Genomic DNA, 23,126 nt, shown 5'->3' with positions numbered 1-23,126 from the left:
CCCTTTGATGGAGCTGGGGTTCTCTGACCATGTTGCAAATGGTCAGACAGGACAAGCCCAGGCCTATTCAAAAGGATGCCATCTCCTGGTATGGTCAAGGTTGGGAGTTGCTGGGCGGAAGGTAAGTTTCTCAGGGTGGACAGTGCCAGCCCAATTCAGAGCACGAAAAACCACGGCCTTCTGTTTGGGCTTGCATGTAAAGAGTGGCCACCTTTCTGTCTCAGGCCGGGCAGTGTTTTTGGTGCCAATCAGACCTTGCCCCCAGTAAGACATGGACTGGGTCCTTTGGGGAAGAAGGGAACTTAGGGAATAAGCTTCCAATGACTTTTACATTCTTCCAGATTCCCAGCTTGAGTCACAGCGTCATCTCTCAGACGAGTTTCCGTGCGGAGTACAAATCGGTTGGCGGTCCAACCGTCTTCCAGAAACCTGTGAAGTTCCAAGTGGATATCACGTACGCGGAAGGGAGTGAAGCACAGAAGGAAAATGGGATTTATTCTGTCACGTTCACGTTAATGTCAGGTGAGAGACTTTGCAGCGTCTCCCAGCTAATGTCATCACTGTCATTTGCTGAGAAATTCTGCTTAGGACTTTATTTTTGTTCTGAGGAAGGGTATCTCGATCTGAAATGTTAACTCGGATTTCTCTCGGTAACCTTGATCTGGAGGTGGTGGTGTTGGGACTGGGCTGGATAGGGTCAGGTACCGACGAAAGCGCAGCACTCCAAAAGCTTCTGATTTCAAATGAACCTGTTGGACTATACCTGGTGTCGTGTGACTGTTGACCTGATTTCTCTCCACTGACGCTGCCAGACCTGCTGAGGTTTTCCAGCGATTTCTGTCGTTGTTTTTGTTTTTTGTCATGTGTGAAGGGCAGAACGGTCCTGTGAAAGAGTCTCGAGAAGGGTTGTGGGGAGAGTTTGGAGCAAATTTCCCCTGGTTGATCCAGAGAGGGTTAAATGTTTCACTGGCCAAGGCCAGCATTTGTTGCCTACCCCCAAATTGTTCTCGAAATGAGCGACTTGCTAAAGGGCAGTTAGGAGTCAACCATGTTTACCAGGCTCTGGAATCACGTGTAGGCCAGGCCGGGTCAGGACAGCAGAGTTTTTCACATTAGCGCCAGATGGCATTTATTTCTACAACAGTTACGTTGTCACAGTCACTGTTACTGAGATTAGCTTTATATTCCATTTTCATTCATTGACTTTAAATTCCGTCAACTGTTATAGAGTCACAGAGATGTACAGCATGGAAACAGACCCTTCAAATATAGCATGCAGTTCTGGTCTCCTTCCTATTGGAAAGATATTGTGAAATTTGAAAGGGTTCAGAAAAGATTTACAAGGATGTTGCCAGGGTTGGAGGATCTGAGCTACAGGGAGAGGCTGAACAGCCTGGGGCTGTTTTTCCTGGAGCAGCAGAGGCTGAGGGGTGACCTTGTAGAGGGTTACAAAATTGAGGGCCATGGATGGGGTAAATAGACAAAGTCTTTTCCTTGGGGTTGGGGAGTCCAGAACTAGAGGGCATAGGTTTAGAGTGAGAGGGGAAAGATATAGATTAGATTAGATTACTTAGATTACTTACAGTGTGGAAACAGGCCCTTCAGCCCAACAAGTCCACACCGACCCGCCGAAGTGCAACCCACCCAGACCCCTACATTTACCCCTTACCTAACACTACGGGCAATTTAGCATGGCCAATTCACCTGACCCGCACATCTTTGGACTGTGGGAGGAAACCGGAGCACCCTAACGGGCAACTTTTTCACACAGAGGGTGGTACGTATATGGAATGAGCTGCCAGAGGAAGTGGTGGAGGGTGGTACAATTACAACATCTAAAAGACATCTGGATGGGTATATGAATAGGAAGGGTTTGGAGGGATATGGGCCGGGTGCTGGCAGGTGGGACTAGATTGGGTTGGGATATCTGGTCAGCATGGACAGGTTGTTGTGGCAGGATTTGAACTCATGACCCAGAGAATTAGCCTGGGCCTCTGGATTTGTGGTCTAGTGACCTCTTCCCCACCCCCAATGCAGGTGCCAGCTTGTAATCTCCTGAGGGCAGATGAATGAGTGGGTGATCTGATTTAGGGGTTTACGATATTAAACAAAGGTAGATTCAGCGAAACTGTGTCAGAGGACCAACAAGAAGGTGACAATTGCAGCTGGAATATCTGGGCAGGCCGTGAAGAAAGCAAAGAGAAGGGGAAATACACTTCTGGAAAAGGTGCTGGGCGGGAGTTGGAACTTGCAGAGAAAAATGCCAATTGCATATTATGGGAGTGCATGGGCAAGTCGGGCTGAAGGGCCTGTTTCAAATTAGAATTAGGTTTTATTATCACATACTCAAGTACAGGAGTACAGTGAAAAGTGTACAATGTCACCACATGCTGTACCCTCTTAGATACAAATCTTGTAAGGTAGTTGAGGTACAAAAATAGAGAAATAAAGAAAAAGGTCCGAGGTTCTACATCTTCGTAGTATAAATAAGGAAAATAAAGAAATAAAGTCAAAAGCTAAACATTACAGTTCTTGTTTCCATACTGTATGACTCTGACTGGAATCACCTACAGATTGGGTCAGGGAGAAAATGCAACTCTAATTGCTCTGATGAAGAGTCACCCAGACTCAAAATGTTAACTTGTTCTCTCCTTCTCCACGGATGCTAACCTGCTGTGATCGCCAGCATTTTCAGTTTTCACTCCAGATTCCAGCATCTGCAGTAATTTACTCCAAGAAAATGCAGCCTCTCATCCCAACGGCTGCAAGTCACCGAGTCATAGAGATGTACAACATGGAAACAGATCCTTCAGTCCAACTCATCCATGCCAACCAAATATCTTAAACAAATCTAGTCCCATTTGCTAGCATTTGGCCCTTATCCCTGTAAACCCTTCCTATTCATATACCCATCCAGATGTCTTTTAAGTGTTGTAATTGTATCAGCCTCCACCACTTCCTCTGGCAGCTCATTCCATACACACAGCACCCACTGGGTGAAAAAGTTGCCCCTTCGATCTCTTTTATATCTTTTCCCTCTCACCATAAACCTATGCCCTCTAGTTTTGGACTCACCAATCCCAGGGAAAAGGACTATTCACCCTATCCACACCCCTTATGATTTTATAAACCTCTATAAGGTCACCCCTCTGCACCTGACAGAGCAGGGAAAACAGCTCCAGCCTATTCAGCCCCTCCCTGCAGCTCAAATCCTCCAACCCGGGCAACATCCTTGTAAACTTTTCTGACTCCATTCAAGTTTCACATCATCTTGCCTATAGCAGGGAGACCAGAATTGCACACAATATTCCAAAAGTGGCTGAACCAATGGCCTATACAGCCACAAGATGACTTCCCAACTCCTACACTCAATGCTCTGACCAACAAAGGAAAACATACCAAATTCCTTCTTCACTATCCTATCTAACTGCAACTCCACTTTCAAGAAACTATGAACCTGCACTCCAAGGTCTCTTTGTTCAACAACATTCCCTCAAGCCTTACCATTAAGTGTATAAGTCCTGCCCTGATTTGCCTTTCCAAAATGCAGCACCTCACATTTATCTAAACTTCATCTGTGACTCCTCAGCCCATTGGCCAATCTCATCAAGATCCTGTTGTAATGTGAGGAAACCTTCTTCGCTGTCCACTATGCCTCCAATTTTGGTATCATCTGCAAACTTACTAACTGTACCTCCTATGTTCACATCCAAATCATTTATATAAATGACAAAAAGCAGTGGACCCAGCACCGATCCTGTAGCACACTATTAGTCACTGATCTCCAGTCTGAAAAGCAACTCTCCCACCACCACCTTCTGTCTTCTATCTTTGAGCCAGTTCTGTATCCAAATGGCTAGTTCTCCCTGTTACCGTGTGATCTAACCTTGCTAACCAGTTTCCCATGGGGAACCTTGTCAAATACCTTACTGAAGGCCCTCATCAATCCTCTTCGTTACTCAGCTTGAGTGAATTAAATGCAGCAATCCAGCGAATCCCATCATCCAGTTGTCTTTGTCTCACAAATGACCAGATTCATTCAAATCACAAATGGCTACAGTGGGATTCATACAACATAGAACAGTACAGCGCAGAACAGTCCCTTTGGCCCTCGATGTCGTGCCAACCAACTTGTATCTGGTATCTAGGGCAGGGCCTTAATCGCTGTACATACGATATTCACAGCTAACAGGCTGTTTGTCTCCACCAGGGCCCAGTCGCAGGTTTAAGAGAGTTGTGGAAACAATCCAAGCGCAATTATTAAGTGCCCACGATCAACCCTTGGTTCAGGCACTTGCAGGTAGGTAATCCATACTTTCATAATTGTGTTTCTTTGTATAGAACTGCTGTGTGCAAACTAGCTGTTTTGGGAATATGATCTGCAGAGGAACAGTGGGATATCAGTTGAAGACTGTTAGCAAGGCTGGGATAATATAAAGGAGTCTACTAGTGACAGTGAATTACACGGAGTGTGTTACGCGTGTGTGCTGAACTGCTGCAGATTTACTCTCTCAGAGGAACGTCCCAGCTGGGGAAAGACTAGACGGAACAGAAACTGAGAACTGAATGGAAACATTGACAACAGGGAGAGCCTGATGATTCATTTTTAATCTAGTTGTGCCTGCCACATTAATGATCTTAATGGAGTTTTGGAGTTTACAGGCATTGTTCAGTGTACCAGTTGGGACTGTATCAGAACAGTGCACTCAAAAGAGTTCAAACGCTCCCCCAACTGAACCAGCAAAATGTCCCAGATGAGTTACCCCTGTCCTGTTTCATTGTCATCCAGACAACCATGTCTACTTATATTTACATAGCACCTGTGTGGTAATAAACCTCCCCAAAGCTCTTCAGGACCATTAGAATGCCAAATCTGACACCAAGCTGGTAAGCTTTAATCAAAGGAGCAGTTTTAGGCAGCAGTGTATTTCCTGCCAATGCCCCTGAACAGGAACTGGGTGCTGGAGAGGAGATTATAGTGCCCTCCCATTGACCTGAGCTGGGGGGTAATGTGCACTGTTTTTGCCTCTGCCTCACCACTCTGATAACCTCAACCCAGACTGTCCGTCTGGCCACACCCATCAGCACTGCCTCGATGCCCGACTTTGTAGTTTGTTTAGAGAGTGGGGCGGTGAGTGAGGAGGTGGATGAGACACCGAGGGCTATTTCTGAGTGCTCTCTTTATGAAAGGCTTTGCGACTCAAATCAGGAGCACTGGGCTGCCTTGATGTAATAAAACTGAAGGATGATGTGACTATCCCAAATTTTACGGTGCTGGTGGGTGTGACATGGTGTATATAGGTGCTGTGACTACATAGACCCTGAGAGAACTCTGCCCCCATCCTCCTCCCTACAGCTGAGTAGGAAACCAGCGTACCTTTTAAAGGAGCATTCTTGTGGAGGTAGGGGAGAGAGTTAGAGAGATGCTGTACCAACCTCCAGTGTGGTACAGCATCAAAAACTGGGTTATAAATCACAAAAAGTTGTTTTGCAGGTACAGCAGGTAATTAAAAAGGTAAATGGAATATTGTCCTTCATTGCTAGATGGATGGAGTTTAAAAACTGGGAGGTTTTGCTGCAGCTGTATAGAGTGCTGGTGAGGCTACGCCTGTGTACAGGTTGATTCCCTTACTTGAGAAAGGATGTACTGGCACTGGAGGGGGTACAGAGGAGGTTCAGTAGGTTGATTCTGGAGTTGAGGGGATTGGCTCATGAGGAGGGATTGAGTAGACTGGGACTATACTCATTGGAATTGAGAAGAATGGGGGGGGGGTGATGGGGTGATCATATAGAAACATTTCAAATTATGAAGGGAATAAATAAGATAGAAGCAGGGAGGTTGTTTCCACTGGCAGGTGGATCTAGAACGAGGGGACATAGCCTCAAAATGAGGGAGCAGGTTTCGGACTGAGTTCAGGAGGAACTTCTTCACCCAAAGGGTGTGAATCTGTGGAATTCCTTGCCCAGTGAAGCAGTTGAGGCTACCTCGTTGAGTGCTTTTAAGGCAAAGAGAGAGATTTTTGATCAGTAAAGGAATTAAGAGTTATGGTGAGAGGGCGGGTAAGTGGAGCTGAGTCCAAGAAAAGTTATTGAATGGTGGAACAGGCTCGATGGGCCTGCTCCTAGTTCTTATGTTCTCAGGAGGCCGGAGCTAGAAGGAATGGGGCCTAGAGGAGAATAGAGAAATGAAGAAGGTTGGGGTTGGGGAGTGGTGTTCCTGGCGGCGAGGATATGGAGGCATTTGAGGACAAGGGTGTTAATTTCAAAATCATGATGTTTCTTAAACTGGGAGCCTGTGTAACTCTGGGGTCATCTATGAATGCAACTTGGTGTGAAGTAGGTGACAGGCAAGAACGGGTGTAAGGGTCACAAACACAAACTGCTGGAAAAGCTCAGCAGGTCTGGCAGCATCTGCCGAGAGAAATCCAAGTTAATGTTTCGGGTTGAGTGACCTTTTCCTCAGACCTGGCCACCCTCAACCCGAAAGGTTATCTCTGCTTTCTCTCTTCACAGACATTGCCAGACCTGCTGAGCTTCTCCAGCAATTCCTGTTTTGGTTTCAGATTTGCAACAGCCGCAGTTCTTTGTTTTATTAGTGAAAGGAAAGGACCTTGTAGGGTGGAGAGCGAGAGAGCTTAAATGACAGAGAACGTTGCATGGGACAAAATCTAAAAGGAGTGATAGTGACAGGGTGTCTAGATGAGGTGTAAACGATAAGACAGGAGCAGTCTGAATGCAAAGTCAGAAAGTAAAGAAATAAAAGCAAAAATAAAGTGGAGAAAAAAAGGATAGAATTTAATTTTTTTTTGAAGTGTGATGTTGTAGAATGCTCTAAAATGTCTGATTGGAAAATGAGGTGCATTTCCTCAACTTGCATTGACGTTCAGTGGGTGGCATGGTGGCTCAGTGGTTAGCACTGCTGCTTTATAGCGCCAGGGACCTGGGTTTGATTCCAGCCTCGGGTGACTGTCTGTGTGGGGTTTGCACATTCTGTATGCGTCTGGGTGGGTTTCCTCCCACTGTCCAAAGATGTGCAGGTCAAGTAGATTGGCCAGGCTAAATTGTGCTGCGGTGTCCAGGGATGTGCAGGCTAGGTGGGTTAATGATGGGTGGGTTCTAGATGGTATGCTCTACAGAGGGTTGGTGTGAACCTGATGGGCCGAATGGCCTGCTTCCACACTGTAGGGATTGTGATTCATTGGAACACCCCAGCAGGTCAAGGACAGAAGGGTCAGAGTGGGAAGAAGGTAGAGAATCGAAATGACAGCCAATCTTATCTTTCGCTTTCTCTGCCTGTTTTGTTTTAATAGATGAAAAGAACGGCCAATTTAGTCATCCTTCAGGAACTCCAATCCGAGGCGCCCAAAGCATGCCCAGAGCGTGGAACGATTCAGAGTCCGTGGAGCATTTCAAACGAGGTGACTCCAAACATTCATCCTCCTTGAAAGAGAAACCCAAGCTTTTATCTTCCAATGGCACACAAAGTCAGCCGTAATAAAAATCGAGCAAAAAGAAAATAACAATTGGAAAATGAGGCATCTCACACAGTGTTTGTGAGGATGTAAATATCTTTAAACATGAAGGAAAAATGGAACGGAATATGACCTCTATAGTCCCATTTCATTTTATTATTTAAAGATTTAAGGGCCACTACCTGAGGTGTGGGCCTCTGCCTTCTGAGTTGACTTACCCATGATGCTCATATTTGCTTCAGGAAATCATGGGACCTGTTTCCACAGTAACCGTATTCAACCCAGTATATCGGCGGACTGATGGTTTCGAGGCTTTTATGTCTCTACAAACCTTCCCCATGCAAACTCCACGCACCCTCCCAGTGGAACAAGGGAATGTGGGTCGCGAGTGAAAACCGCTTCCCGCTCAGATCCAAAGTGGATCCAGCCAGGAAATTTAGCGGAATCCTCGTCCGGTTTGCATCCAGCACTTTGTAGCCTTGTGGATCGGATCGGTTCACATGACAGTCAAAGGAAAAGCGAGTACTTTTATACAGTTATTTCCCACTTTATTGTCGACACAACGGGCTGCTCGAACTAGTCCTGTTTTATGCAAATATCGCCCACACAAGAGGCTTCAACAGCGACTTATAGGATACAGCGCAACCGAAGCACAAACCATCATTCAATACTCCTATTAATTCAACAGCTTTGAAAGTTCAAGTAAAAATTCTCTTTTGAAAACTCATGAAATATTTCAACAGTTAACCGCCGTCTCCATCTCTGACTTTGGGTCACTGTTTGTGGAGAAACTCACTCCCAGAACGTTGTGTTTATGTCATTGTACAGGCGGCAACTTTACTTTCTGCTCTGCTTCTGCCACGATTGTGGACAAGCTTCCCATTACAAGTGAACCCGGGGTGCCTCTGTTATCTTTGATACAGCGATGGCTACGTCCTGCAGCTCAGCATTCCGAATGTCTTTAGAGTACAGACTGTGTTTATATTAGAACATTGGGCCTCATCTCTGGCCTCTTTTGTGTTCTGGACCAGAATGTAAGAATATGGTGACAAAGCACAGGAATTGGGGCTAGAAATGAGTTTGGTCTCATGTGATGATTAGGATCAGGAGGTGGCCATTCATTTAGATCACCTCTTTCAACTTGGGAGCTCCAGGAGGTTTTTTTTTAAACATCCTGTTCCAACATACAGGGGTTAGAACTGGACTGAGAGAAATGTGCAGGGATATGGCGAGCTAGCGAGCTAGAGACCAAAACAGGTGAAGATATGGGCACTGATTTTAACTCTTCCCATCTGGCAGGTTACAGGTAGCATTACATCAGATTTATTCATTGATTCATCTTCCTTCAAGATGGGAATTATAAAAATCCAGCCAAAATTGTCAAAAGTATCACCCAAGGGATGCAGAGACCACCTTCCATTGAGTCAGAAGCAAGAAGTTTAATATATAGTCACTTGATTATAAAGCACTTGCTGAAAAGGGAGACATTTTGCTAAAGCCTTTCATGTTGCATAACCGCAACAATTTCTCATACAGACGAAAAGGGTACTGATTGGTTGGCAAATTGGCTGCGGTATTGCCATGGAGAAAGCAGCTGAAAGCAAACTTCAGGGGAATTCAGAAACAGTGCAAGACTTGAACAAATTCCTTTCGTTTGCAGAGAACAGGGCCGTGTGCATCAACGTACATCACTTGGGCTTGCATCTTTTCTAAATTAGACAGGGGCTGATAACCCCTTGTTGCTTTCATCCTGGCAATGCATTGGCCAATCTGTTTGTTTTCTGGTCATTTTAATTGTTATCGTTTGAAATTTGGCATTCATGTGTTTGCCCTGCTGAGTGCAAGATGAAAAGCATTGGCAACATATCCCTTTCCAGCTTTAACACAAGTACGTACAAAATTTCTACCTGTCTCTATGGTTGAGCACCTATATATTGCTGCTTCAGTCGATGAGAATTATGAGAGACCAGCACAAGTTAAGAGTCTTTCATAATTAAGAGACTTTGTCATCTTCATTGCAACCAAAATTACAAACAGGCTGGCATCCTGCCAGATGGAATTTTAAGAAAAAAGCTCTCCCAAATAGTGTACTTAAATGTAGAAATGTATAATCTAGCACCTCTTTACACCATCATACTCCATCCCCACCTCATCACAAGTAGGATTTGCTGAGTGAGCACAAAATCCATAGAAAAGTTAAATTACTTGAAAATTGTTCACTATGACAATGTGATGTTGAGTTTGGTGTTTACTGGGGAGGGGTTGGTGTCTGGTTACCCAGTAACATTCCCAAGTGGACCTGACTTACCAGAGCCTCAGTAATGAAGTCAGCTATTCTTGTCCACACTCTTCGACTCTCCAGCATCTGCAGTCCTCACTTTCTCCTGTTCTCGTCCTCCAATCCAATTGCTTTGTCCAGCAAGATTACAGGCTAGCTACCAAAAACATTTCGATCCCCTGACTAGCATTCCTGAGCTAATGACTATACAGAGATTACTGAAATTGACCAGTGATTTGTAATTGATAGGACAGAGAGAATGTTGAGAAGGGGTGAAGAGAGTCAGTCTCAGCACTGCTCAGTACTACGATCACAAGATTAGTGTGTGCTGTTGACCTGGCAGATTTTCAGCTGAAAACTGAAGGTGGCCTACAAAAAAAAACTTTCATGAGGGTGACCATTTGGCCATCAAGCTAATTATTCCACAGCACCCCTCTCCCCATAACAATCACTTTTTAAATGACTCTGGCCTCCATAATAGACCATCTCTTAGATTTTGCAAAGGGTGGCTAACACCTTGTGCCTCAACCAATTTTTCCCAATAGCAAAAAAGAAAGCATCCTCTCCTCCTTTTGTCTTTTGCCTCCTATTGGTAGAACCTGTAGAAAATGGCTGACAGAAATTAAAGAAAAGTAGATGTGCACAGTTGTGTTTAACAATCTCTCATTTGTGAAAGCAAAATAAGAGTATCAAAATATAATTGCTCAGTAATACAGAACTGGTGTGTTGCTGAACGGAACATTGTTATTGAAGCTCTCTCTCGATATGGAGGTTCTGGTGTTGGACTGGGGTGGACAAGGTCTGAAGTCAGTCCTGACAAAGGGGCAACGCTTCCAAAGCTTGTGATTTCAAATAAATCTGTTGGACTATAACCTGGTGTCATCTGACTTCTGACCCTGTCTATCTTACACGCATCAGATCAGATACAAGAATACCAAATTTCAAAGGGAGCAATCATTTCTACTGAATGAAAGAAAAGACCGAAATGGGTCAAGGCATTGTCACGGAAAAGCTTTTGCAGCTTGTCTCCTCTTTAAGCAACCATCAACATAGTTAGGTTATAGCAAGTAAACAGTGAGCCCCTCTCACATTATACCTCTTAATTGAGGTGAACAGGGACAAGGGCTGCACTGCAAGTACTCTAGGCTGGATAGACAAAGCCTTCATGCGGTCTGCCACCAATATTTCTTTCCTAGCCCCTTTCCTGATCATAGTTCCTGTATGTTGAACTCCTGTATGTACACAATGTCCAAGTGTTTGTGTGTATTTTTTTATGTTGATAATATGCAGTAAAGCTGAATGTACTGTACATCCAGTCCACAGATTATTTCTCCGTACAGAACTCAAAGAATTCAAGTTTGCTATGGACGATTCCAGAATCAGCGGGATGCTTACATGCAAGGTGGGGGTTTTCTCCCCATTCGCCACACGTTTTATTTGATGCCAATGTAATACTTCCTCATCAACTGAACAAACTTGTAAATTTGTATATGAATTTAGTGGGCTAGTTTAAATTAACAAATAAAAGTCATATACGAGAAATAAGTCAGTCTTTCAATTTTTTTTTCCCCCACACAAACTATAAATTTACACAAAAGATGCAAAATCTGACATTAGTAAGGCAAAATCTCAGACTACATGCATAATTGTCCTTGCACCAAGATACTAGATACAGCCAACTGAGACTGGAAAATCCCAGATTTGTTCCTTAGCCTGTGCACAAATTGGGTTGTTTCAATGTGCTGTTAGCATTGCCCTCAGCACCACTGGGTCTTTCAGGGAAATCTGGAGTCAAAGATGTTGTGCGCTTGAGAGAGGTGAGCATTGCTGAACCCAACTCTGTCATCAACAGGCCAAATCCACTGTCTGGACATACACTTTTTAAAAAAACTCATTGACCAAAGTGCAGGGGGACTGGTGCCTGCAAAATAATGACATATTCAGGTGGAAGAGGAAAGATGGAGTAAGATTTGTTTTGCTTCTTGCCAAAGAAAAACATAGTGTGACTATTAAGTAAATGTGTATCCTTCATACAGGAGGACAGTTGCTTTCAGAAAGAGAAAAAGCTGAATGGATCTCCTGTGATTTTATAACCATGAAAGCAATGTTAGATCATATTCTACTGCATCTCTTTATGGACAATGACCAATCATTAAGATTAACACAGGATGAAGTCAATAACTGACATGCTCATTTTGGATACCTAACAAAATGCAACATTGAAATGTTATAAATGCAGGCATATATACAAATAAGTTTTAAAATATAAAAGCTGAAAAAAATGGAAGAAGCCATACACACAATGTTAAAATTATTTTTTATTTTTCAGTTTTCTTATGAGACGCAATGTATGATCTTAAGAGTTATATTACATCCAGTATTAATAGACTACCTTGGGCTTTCTGTAAATTAAATCATAGCAACAAGCTAGCACCATCAGTGCAGTTATGGGTTGAAGCCAAAGCATGCCTTTTGATCTGGCACTATCTCTATGTAAGTTTCCTGTCAGCAAGTCTCTGACTGCACTCACAGTGGAGGACCCCACACTATCTGTTCACACTGATCCCAAGCCTAAGGCCTCCTAACAATGGTGAAATAAATCTAAAAGTCTATAAGCAATCAAATTATACGAAAGACAACTGGTGTGCAATTTGTCTTGGTGTCTCATTTCAATTCATCACACCTGGCAATATCTCAAGCATCCTCATTACAAGCTCAGAAGTAGCACAGATATGCAAGTTCAGAGATGAGATGATGTAAAAAGAAATCATTGCCAATACTTTTCCAACACTCCAGCCATGGAGATCGAGGAGTCTTCCCCACAGTAAACCCAAAACTCTTTGCTTTCTTTGGAATGAGGTAAGTTCTGTCTTGTAATCACACCAAATGGCTAAGCTTATACCCTAAAAGTCAAGCAGTTGCGTTCCAGTCCACTAGCCTAGGTGTGAACCTTCTAGAGAACACACACATCTGCTCAATAATTTGATATTTATAAAAAAAAATAAAATCCTACCTATGCCACCTCAAAAAAAGGATGTCATAGCTTCAGAATGAGAGAGATAGAGGGAGAGAGAGAGAGAGATAGACTGGCTTCATTATCACTCAAACACATCAGCGCAGTCCAATATTACCTTCAACCCTGATATGTTACATGTAATTAATGCACGTGACCACTCCTGCTACTTGGTCAACACTCTGAGTTCTGTCACCAATCATTACTACACATTTTTCTCAAGATCTTTGCATACAAAAAAAAATCAAAAACAGTAATATGGACGTCCTGCACTTAATAACACAATGTACAGTGGATACATTAGGGAGTGATAAATCTGGATGTTAAAATAAATTCAGTGGCATCAGGCAATACAACTCATTCATACTTGCAACTCTCATGAATTCAGCCCAGAGATGCCTCCTTGGTTTGCAAATCCCTCACTCCCAATCATACAGGCACAGTTTCTATAAATGACAAGGGACATGTCATATTTCTAATTATCGAGTCCCCGAACCATATTCACAAAAATAGTTTGGCATTGTAACTACCCAAACCGCAAATCCTTTCTTTATTCAGATGTAGGCAGTTCCTTTCCTCTCCAAACCGTCTCTTTGAGCTTACTGCTGTCTCACGTATCAGGACAGGGACCACGTGTGATGCTCAATTACATTTGTCCTGAGCCAGTCTTTGTAGGTTTGCAAGATCCAGAGATCCTGAATAGGGTTGGTCTCTTGGGCATCAGAGAATTAAAACCAGCATTGTTATCCCCAATTCTAGACCCACAAACATCCTGAACCTGCCATGCCCACCTACTCCTGGTTTGCTCAGAAGAGTGCTCAGCAGAGAGAGACAGAGAAATTCCTGTAGAGTAAACATGCCAAATTTGACCCCACCAATTGAATACTCGTTTAAATGGAGAAGAACACTGGTGCTATCTGGTGCTCCAAGCCACCAGCTAGTCACTCTAAGCAGTGTTGATACAACCTATGTTCTGCTCCAGTTGACAAAAGGAACACAAACTGCCAAAAATAAATAGTATTTGCACTAATAGAAGAAACAAACAAAAATCAAATCCTCTAACTGTTGGTGAAACTTTTAAATATTTTATAACATTTGCACAGGCCACCTTACTGTGAAGTAAATCAGCAAGTTAATAAAAATCAATTACTTAATAAATGTCTTTAAGTATATTGCCTTGTTACAATCATTAAAAATTAGACCCAGAAACTCTGGCACCTCATAAACCCAGTCGACTTCACGAGTCACTGACAGATTGTGCCAACGGCGCCACTGAATCAGACTAGTTTTACAAGCAGGTATTCCCCCACTAACCCCGTACCTCCTTTCAAACGCTGTGGCCTTCACTGTAAAATTACACATTTCAAGATGTTACCAGCTGTGCTCTAAAATCCAAAGCAGAGATAGTTGAAATCATAACTGATTTGATAGTGGTCAACAGTGTACATATCCTACCATTCCTTCCTTCCCTGGCGGAATTAATCCTGACTGGGGTATACTCCTACCCCTACTGTCGTAGAGAACAATAAAACACTCGAATTATAGCTATTGAAAACTTTGAAAGTGCAAACATCTGAAAACAAACAATAACCCATGGGCACTCGAGTTATAGCTAGTAAGCAAAATCTGTGTTTTACTTACTCTGCTCTCCATAATTTATTGTCAGTCACAAACTAACAAAAGCAATGGAACAACTCTCAAAAGGTGTTATAATGATCTGGTGTCACAGTGGTCTCTGTGAAATAGCTAGCATTCGTTTCCAGTTCTTAAGAAGCTTCCATTAAAGAGAACCGAGAAAAAAAATTTTTACAAACTGCAGTGTAGTAAAACTTCTGCTTGATGATGGGAAAAGGAGAAAATAAACAGAACCTCCTTAGAGGTCACACTAACCAGTCCACTACAAATAAGATTCTTAAATTGGTTTCAGAATTAAAGATCTCTGAAAAATACAGGACAAATACCAAAATCTTGAGGAAACCTCTCATGACCCAACTTTTCTTTGGCCTTAGCAATTTCATGCTAGCACAACAGGAAAACACTGGCAGGCCAGTAGGTGCGTTTTATTTAGTAGTCTTGTGGTCATACCCCCATATAGAAGAAGATTAAAAATATTAATGCGAGCAATGGAAAAGGGAGAAGAGCCACAGTCTTAAAGAGTTTCACAACTTAAACCACTGTTTTCCATTAATCACATTTCCTACCACCTTCCAAACGATATAATCTCATTGCTACCAGAAGAGAGTAAGCAAGAACCTCCACCTGTGATGCTGTTTTCATTCGATCATGTTAAAGCTTATATTGGCTCCAAAGGGCAAAACAGAGTAAAACTCTCATAAATAACAAGATGACTTTAAACCCATAGGCACAAGCAGGAGGTGATTCATACCCACAATTCTAATATCATCTGTGGAAATATTTTCACCTATCCCACCAAGCCAAGTCAGTAGTGTAATATGTTATGCTAAAATTAAAGACTTAGAATTGATAGTAGTCTTAATCCTGCCCCATCAACATGGACTACAGTGCAAACCAGCCCTAATTCAATCCTGTCTAGTAATTTGCACTCTGTGGAAAATGGAAAACTGCCATATTGCTGTAGTTTTTCCCAAGACTGGGGCTGAAGTATGTTGTCGAGACAGGGGAGAGGGGATATTACTCTGCAACAAGTACATGCTATTATCGTGTACCTGAGCCAACAATGGAAAGTGTTCTGTTCCCAGGATGGGTTCCTTTCATCTGATGAGCAGGAAAACCCAATGCTTGCATGAGCCAAATATATACCAGTTTTAGGGAACATTCAAATCACCATGGGTACTTTTTTTTGAGACTGAGCGAGTGCAGGGCCACTTCTAAATTCACCAATAATTCAAAGAATGCATGCAGGATGTATAACAAGTTGCACGTCATGAAGGTATCTCAAACCCACTAAGATCATTAAATCTTCAATAAAGCTCATTTAATGGCACTAGAAAAAGGGGGAGCAGTAGGGAAAGGAGAAAGGAGTAAAGCAAAAACCGTCTCCAACTCACTTACAAATATACTCCAGGAATTGTCAATAATGAAGGAAATAAAACAAACCTACATGCACACTACAGAAGCCTTTATCTGTTCTATCCCATTAGGCATTTTTCCAAAAGAACTTTCTGATCTCATTTCTGCTGCCTGCACAATTATGGCATTCAGGGCACTAACCGTGCCAGACTAGAGTGGTAAGTGAGCACCTAAACGGATACTTCGGATGTGACAGTGCATAGTGTTTGTTATTTCCTGAACACTGACAGATCCATAACTGGCAGCGAGCAAGTTATGAGAATCTTCCGCAGAAGTGAAAAAAAAACTCATGACTTGCTGTCACTGGCGGTCTGAAGTCGGTTGGGGGGGGGGTTGGGGGTGGCGGGGGAGAAAAAATTGACACCTTTTCATTAGATAAAAGTTAATAGTCAGTGAGGCTGTCAGAAAGGATAACTGCTGTATGGGTAGGGGTTTCAACACAGTCACCACTTTGGGCCACTTGGTATCACTGATCTGTTGGTCACATATTTCTTCAACGTTGCCATGGGCAACATGATTCCTTAAGTTATTATTCTTTCCACTAAAGAAAATATTTCTAATATCCACGAGATGCACTGGCCGCCTGGTTCATCTGTGGTTCACATGGTTCTGGGGCTGCGGTGTACCACAGAGGAGAACATCTGTTAAGTCCCTCATCACAGCCATTTCCTTGGGGTCAATGAGATTAAACTCTCTGACAAAGATCAGAAAGTGCATGTACACGGTATTGAGATGTGGGTACAGTTCAAGGGCCACAACTTCCTTGAAGTGAGCACAGTAGATATGAGCAAGAACATGGAAGAGGTAGCGGCTGATCTTCTGGACGAGTGATTCAAAAGAGCTCGGGAAGTCTTTACCTGTTGGTAAAATGGGAGATCAATCAACTTCACTAGCGCAAGAGCAATGATCCTATATATACCTGGACAATCAATGCAGACACAAAATAGATTAATGATGCAGCTGAGAATTTTCAAAATTTTGTCCAGCATTCAACTGTTGTATGAGGAAGAGAACAAAGTCGAATTTATCCCCTTTCCATTCGATGTGAACTAAGAAAGCAGGTTGAGCTGTTTAAAAACAGTAAATGTTGGACTTCTCATCCAAGTTGCTGATCCAACATCAGCAATTGATAAGGTTAATTATTACAAGGGTCACTACTACACTAAACATGTCTGCGTTCATTCCAGTTGTTATAATATTCATTTGCCAAGTAATCATTTTGGGAATGAAAATCAGAGAATTAGTCAAGTTTGCACCAATTCATTAATAAAGATTGTAGGTATATGTAAGCAGACCTGTTTGCAAACAAGTGTGCTGTTGGAGTCTAGAAACGGTAATGGGCAGAAATCTTGTCACACATGCTGAACACCTCTTAAACATATATGAAAAACTCACCATACTTAGTAGGGAAGATTTCCTCATCAGTCAATAGTTTTTGGATGTGCGTCATCACCAGGTCAATGTACTGTGGTGCAGTACACTTTATTTTCTTCCCTCGTTCATCTATCCAGAAGTATTGACTGCAAACAGATTATAGGTGACAAGATAAGCAACATGGACTCCTACAATGTGTCTACGTGGCCAGGATCTGAGAGCATCTGCAATCTATTCAACATTAAAGGACATTGCAACAAACTCTCGCCTATCCGAGCATATTTAGGAACACAGGAGTAGTAGCCCTTTCAGTCTTTTGAGCCTACTCCAATACATGGAATGGCCAGATTGACTTAAAAGGCTAGACAGGCTGGCCCGATATCATCTAGCCTTCAGAAGAGTCAAAGGTAACGTAATTGAAATATATAAGAAACCTGAGGGGAGTTGACTGGGTGGATGTCAAAAGGATTCAGCCGCTTGCAGGAGAATCTAGAATGAAGGATCTAAACTGGGGTCAAAAATGAAGGCCTGCCCATTTAAGACAGTGAAGAAACATTTTTCTTGCAGAGGGTTGAGAGTCTTTCAATTCTCTTCTTCAAAAGGCAGTGGATGCCACATCTTTAAGTATTCTTCAGGTTGAGGTAGATCAATTCTTAATTAGGATAGGGATGAAGGTTATCAGCGATATGCAAGAATGCAGAATTGAGGTCGAAATCATATCACCCATGATTTTAGTGAATGGTAGAGCAGGCTCAAAGGGACAAGTGACCTACTCTTGTTCCTTGATTGTACAATCAGCCAATTGATTGAATTACAGCTCATCTGTGCCTCGACTGCATTTAGTCTGAATCCTTTGATACCCTTAGCTAGTAAAGAACTGCCAATTGTAGTCCTGAAAACTTTCTAATAACCCAGTAAGTACAACCATTTGGGGGAAGTACGAATTTCCATTACTTTCTGCACAGAATTTAAGCATACATCATTGTATAGATGAAAATATGCTGCAATGCCATATTTCCAGTCAGATTAACAAAACAAAATTACTGTCATACTTGCAGGGATATTCAATTCTTGAGGTCAGACAAAGCCATTTTAACTGCATGGACAGCTGGTTTGCGACGCAGAGTGCTGCCAACAACATGTGTTCAATTCCAATCTTGGCTGAGATTCTTTCACTGTATATTCTGACCCAACTCTGTGATGCCATCACCAAACTCAACAATAAAACCAGATAAACTGAGCATTGTTCACCAAGCATATTCTTCTCACTTCTGCCCCACCCTCCTCCTCTCTGTGAAATGGGCATGAAACGATTTGGGCAGATGGAACTAGGTGCATCTGAGATACATGTATGAAGTGGAATGCATTGTCGAAAACCTGCAACTTCCCTGTTATCAGATTATCATCCTTCACCCGAGGCAAAGTGACCTTTGGATTAAACTCATGCTCAGGCATCTCTCTGCAATGCGACTGTGACAACTTTCACTGTATATTCCGATCGAACTCTGTGATGCTACCACCAAACTCAACAATAAAATCTGACAGATCGAACACAGTTCTCCAAGCGGATCCCTTCCACCTCTGGGACCTCCCTCCTCTCGGCGAGCTTTATGTAAAATGGGTTGGGCATATTCAACTTAGTTGATTTTTCCTTTCAATTCTCTCACTCTATGTGGGAATGGATCTGACTGCCATATTTCTTCTTTGTGTTGTCTGTGGAGCTTGTTGTTGAATATCTATGTAATGGACTCATCTGTGATTTTAACTGTTGTATGGTCCTTAAAGATGACACATTAACAAATCATGTTGCTGTGGGAAGTTGTTCTGGATAAAATAAAAAGATCAAAATATATAGCATAAAAGACAAACAAATACTTACACATTACATGCATTCATTACAGGACAGCTTTCTGCTGTGCAGAATTCAGAGATAGCACTGTACTGCAGATTTATGTGATTGAAGAATGTCATTGCTATCAAAACAAAAATAATAGTAAACAACAGAGAGACAATGTTATATTTTAAACAATGTTTTGTAGAAACAAAGTTCTTGCTTTACTTTCTTCCTCTCTAGGGCAGTGCACCCTGCACCACCACCTCCCTGCTCCCTCCTCCCCCCCCCCCCCAAAACCCCCATGAAATTCCACTCTCTTTTCTTTTAGGAATATGGCTCATGGGCATCTACATCCCCAAGTTCCTCTTTTTATACATGGTTCTAGAGTGTCAGTGAACTTTTCAAATGAAAAGGAAATCACAACCAGCCTAGATAGTCCTGGACTTCTTTTGAAGTCCAGCAGAATTCTTCTTCCTAATAAATTCAACCCTTACCACCAGCCAGGACGACACCAACCAACTTTGCAAAGCCTGAGAATCAGACCTGGCACCTGGTCTGATTGGCTCCGTGCCACACTGCGTACAGTATTTATAATCCAGTAAAACATCCAAAGAGCACAAGGTCAATTGTTGGAGCATTAATAATTTTCTGGGCTATGTAAAGGTGCTCCAGGTCCGGAGGAAGATTTACAATGATACTGACAACTCCGTGGATTCAGTCTACACAATCTATTGGAGATTAATTTGAATGATTAGGTTGCAGTCAAGAATGAAGCACAAATCTTTAATGGAAGTGTTCATGATTGTACAAAACAACAGAATGGAAAATCAATACTCGACTTTAATGGCTTCTCTGCCTGAAGGAGGGAGCAGAGAGTTCCCTGTTCAGTTCTTGCTTAGCATACCATCATGGAGGAAAGAATGCATTACTTGAACAGATTTCACAACAGAAAAACAGAGAGTTATTCTTTTACTAAGCCCTCTAGTGACTCAGTCAAGGCTGTGGTTCATTCAAGATACAGGTATGACAGAGGAATGCATTGTCTAAAAACGTCCTTTTATCAGATTAACAAAAACAAGAATTGCTTCATTCAGTCACAATAAGTCAGTGCCCTGCACACCACAAGTGTGTGTGAGCTACAAATGTGAATGGAAAGAGATTGCTTGTGAAAGAGAAAACAAAGAGAAAGTGAAAGGAGGATAACAAACACCTGTGAATTCACAGCAAGTCAGTCACAGTGAGAAACAAAACAAATTTAGATTTCGTTTCACCGAGATCCCCATCAGAAATGGTTGCAAGCTGTATTTCTGAAACATTAACCTACGACACGTAGCAGTTATTTCTTGATTTTTTTTGAAACTTTCATTTATTGTGTTTTATTTTATCATTGTGATAAAGAGGCAAGTGAGCTACACGATAATGTATAGAACAACAACTTCCCAGCAAGTTATTTTCTTAATGTTTAACACCTGTAATAATTTTGTACATAGCACGAACAGCATAGAGTACTACTTTTGTGGAGTATGACCTGGGTTAAAAGTCCTCTAAGTGTCACAGTTTGACAACAGCTGGTTACACCTTTGTCAGAGTCAAAATTAGAACACTAACCCTGAGGAAATCCTGCAATAACGTCCTGGGATCATGACCCGAAAACCACAAACATTTCCACTGCACCAGATATTATTTCAAACAGCAGAGCGTTATTCCTGATTCCCATTGTGTTTGGGTTCCTAGATATCATACTTTGTCAAATACTGCTTTGATATCAAGGACAGTCACCCTCATTTCACTTCTGGAACTAAGCTCTTCTGTCCATGCTCGGACCAGGGTCAGGAGCCAAGTGACCCTGGTGGAATGCAGACCGAGTGCCAGTCTGGACGTTATTGCTGAGAAAGTGATGCTTGATATAGCATTACAGCTTGTTCACACCATTAAAATCAAGGCACAACATTTCTGCGTTTACCAAAATAAAAAGTAACTAACTGGAAAATGTTTTGACCACTATGGAGATTTGTGAGAAAGTTCATACTTTTACTTTAAAAAGTATGGATAGGTAATTTCAGTTCCGTTGTCTCCCTATATGAATCTTCTCCATTTTACCAAATACAGTTATTATTTCACACTGTTATGCTACAAATAAATCTCAAAGTAAGAGTTTTAGCTTATACTGACAGCAACATTTGATCTATACATATTTATCTTTGTTCTTTTAGAGTCCTTCTTACTAAGCACCATTTTCTTTAAAAAAACAAGACAAACCAAGTGAATTTTTTTCAGGAATTTGCAATGATTTTCTTTAAAAGGCTGCTGTGACATATCTAAGAGTGCTACAAGACGACTGTCCCACACAATTTCATCTCCATCTCTGTCCCCCCAGGAAATTTCCACCCTTTACCTAAACAAGCCTAGAAAGTCACCAAGGAAAACTGTAGGAGAGAAAACTCCACACCCATTAAAGTGCTTCTGAAGCTCCAATGCATAGGGCCACCATACTATTCTCTTGTCGTGACTCTCTGCATTATTGTGAAATTTACTCACTGTTATTAGCCAACCATTCATTCTGGTCAATTTCTCTGGGCAAGCTCACAAGCATGGGTAAATCTGCATCAGACACTCGAGCAGAGGCGTATTCTGCCTCGAGATACAACTTCTTCTCTTCAGTCGATGGCAGCTTTTCATCTGGCTTTGATTTTGCAGTCTTTCTGAGGGAGATAAAGGTAAATTATAAATAAAATCAGAAAAGGTGACATGCATTGAAACATAAAACTTTTTTTTTTAAATTGCAGGTACAAGTTGGTAATGCTCAGTTTTCTAGTCTACCACTATTCCCATTTCACTCAGTTTAATAGTGTCAGCAATACAAACAATGCACATATACAACCATCAAGAGTTGTTTGAGAGCTTGCTGGTTAGGCAAATATTACATCCAACAATGCTCCAATCCATTTCCTAATTATACCTAGTACTGTCATGTTAGACTTTGGAAGCACTACCATGGCAGGCCTTGAAAGCACTGTTCACATAACCATTTAAACATCTGCTCAAACAGGATACGAGAAAAATACAAGGAGTCTCTCTTTCCTAAACAATATCCCTTTCTCCACCTCCCCAATATTTCCTCCCCAAAACAATTTCTGTCTATCCTCCAGCTATATTCCCACCTTTCTCCCCAAGCTGTGTAATAGAGCAATTTTTTTTATGATGCTTCGCCTCCCCTTCTGCATTGTTAGTGTGGTGAAATCGAGAGCTGTCTTTCTATCTTGGTTTATTTCAGTTTATTAAAGTTGAACTGTCTCTCCATGTCTTTTCAATTACTTACAATTTATGATTTTGCATAAACCTTCATTGAATGCTTCATTCTATCTTTTAAAACATTCAAATTTTGCTGGTGTCCAAATCCCTATTGTAGCTGTTTGCCTTTATGAGTATCGCAATTCCCTCTATTGTGATCAGAGCCTCCTCACTCAATTCTCTTTTACAATAGTGTAGTCCTGACGTGAAAAGATTACCCAATAGAAGCAAACTTCCACGCAGCCTAAATGAGCCATATCTGACTGGTCATGCATTTCAACTTCAAATCAAAACAGAGGTAAAAATACCAAATTCTGACAATTGTGCTGTTTTCTTTATTTTTTACACATAAAATATAACAAATAAAAGGATCGCCTGAAAACAATGCCCTTTCAATTAAGAGCTCAGCATTTGAAACCAAATCTTAGTTTTCCATGGGGCTATGCATTTGGATTCCCACAAAGTAGCACAAAAAATGTATTTAAAGAAAAACAGACTGGCTGATCTGCTCACATGACTGCATAAGCTCATTACAGCAGCATAAGCAGGAGACTTTTTCACACTGCCATTTCGGAAATTGCTTCTCATTCATGAGATTGTGGTGGTGTCAGGAAGAAGAAAATCAAAGCAAATGTTAAATACTTAAGAGATATTATTACACACCAACTGGAGCAGGTGAGACTTGAACCCAGGCTTCCTAGCTCAGAGGTAGGGACACTGTCCCTGTGCCACAACAGCTCCTCAAAAGCAACAGCTGATTTCTCTAATCAACATGATCAGAGAGGCTCTTACACATCTCTGGCAGGTGGGACT

General features: G+C 41.9%; 2 protein-coding genes across 3 annotated transcripts in view; one reads left to right on the top strand and one right to left on the bottom strand.

Moving 5' to 3' along the window:
- LOC132831228 (serine/threonine-protein kinase BRSK2-like) overlaps positions 1 to 7,500 on the top strand; it is a 182,006-nt gene extending 174,506 nt beyond the window's left edge. The window contains exons 17-19 of the mRNA XM_060849238.1: positions 342 to 522; positions 4,211 to 4,300; positions 7,311 to 7,500. Coding sequence (XP_060705221.1) covers positions 342 to 522; positions 4,211 to 4,300; positions 7,311 to 7,495 — 456 coding nt within the window. The 3' untranslated portion in view covers positions 7,496 to 7,500. The remainder of the gene's footprint in view (positions 1 to 341; positions 523 to 4,210; positions 4,301 to 7,310) is intronic.
- A 4,550-nt stretch (positions 7,501 to 12,050) lies between these two features.
- Positions 12,051 to 23,126, bottom strand: part of LOC132831531 (MOB kinase activator 2-like) — a 46,456-nt gene continuing 35,380 nt past the window's right edge. For both annotated transcript variants that reach the window (XM_060849734.1, XM_060849735.1), the window contains exons 2-5: positions 21,561 to 21,724; positions 19,068 to 19,161; positions 17,210 to 17,334; positions 12,051 to 16,671 (exon numbers count right to left, since the gene is read on the bottom strand). In XM_060849734.1, coding sequence (XP_060705717.1) covers positions 16,403 to 16,671; positions 17,210 to 17,334; positions 19,068 to 19,161; positions 21,561 to 21,724 — 652 coding nt within the window. In that variant the 3' untranslated portion in view covers positions 12,051 to 16,402. The remainder of the gene's footprint in view (positions 16,672 to 17,209; positions 17,335 to 19,067; positions 19,162 to 21,560; positions 21,725 to 23,126) is intronic.

The sequence above is a fragment of the Hemiscyllium ocellatum genome, chromosome 33 (assembly GCF_020745735.1).
Source record: "Hemiscyllium ocellatum isolate sHemOce1 chromosome 33, sHemOce1.pat.X.cur, whole genome shotgun sequence".
NCBI lineage: Eukaryota > Metazoa > Chordata > Chondrichthyes > Orectolobiformes > Hemiscylliidae > Hemiscyllium > Hemiscyllium ocellatum.
The sequence above is the reverse complement of the archived record's forward strand: the minus strand, read 5'-3'. Positions and strand labels throughout refer to the sequence as shown.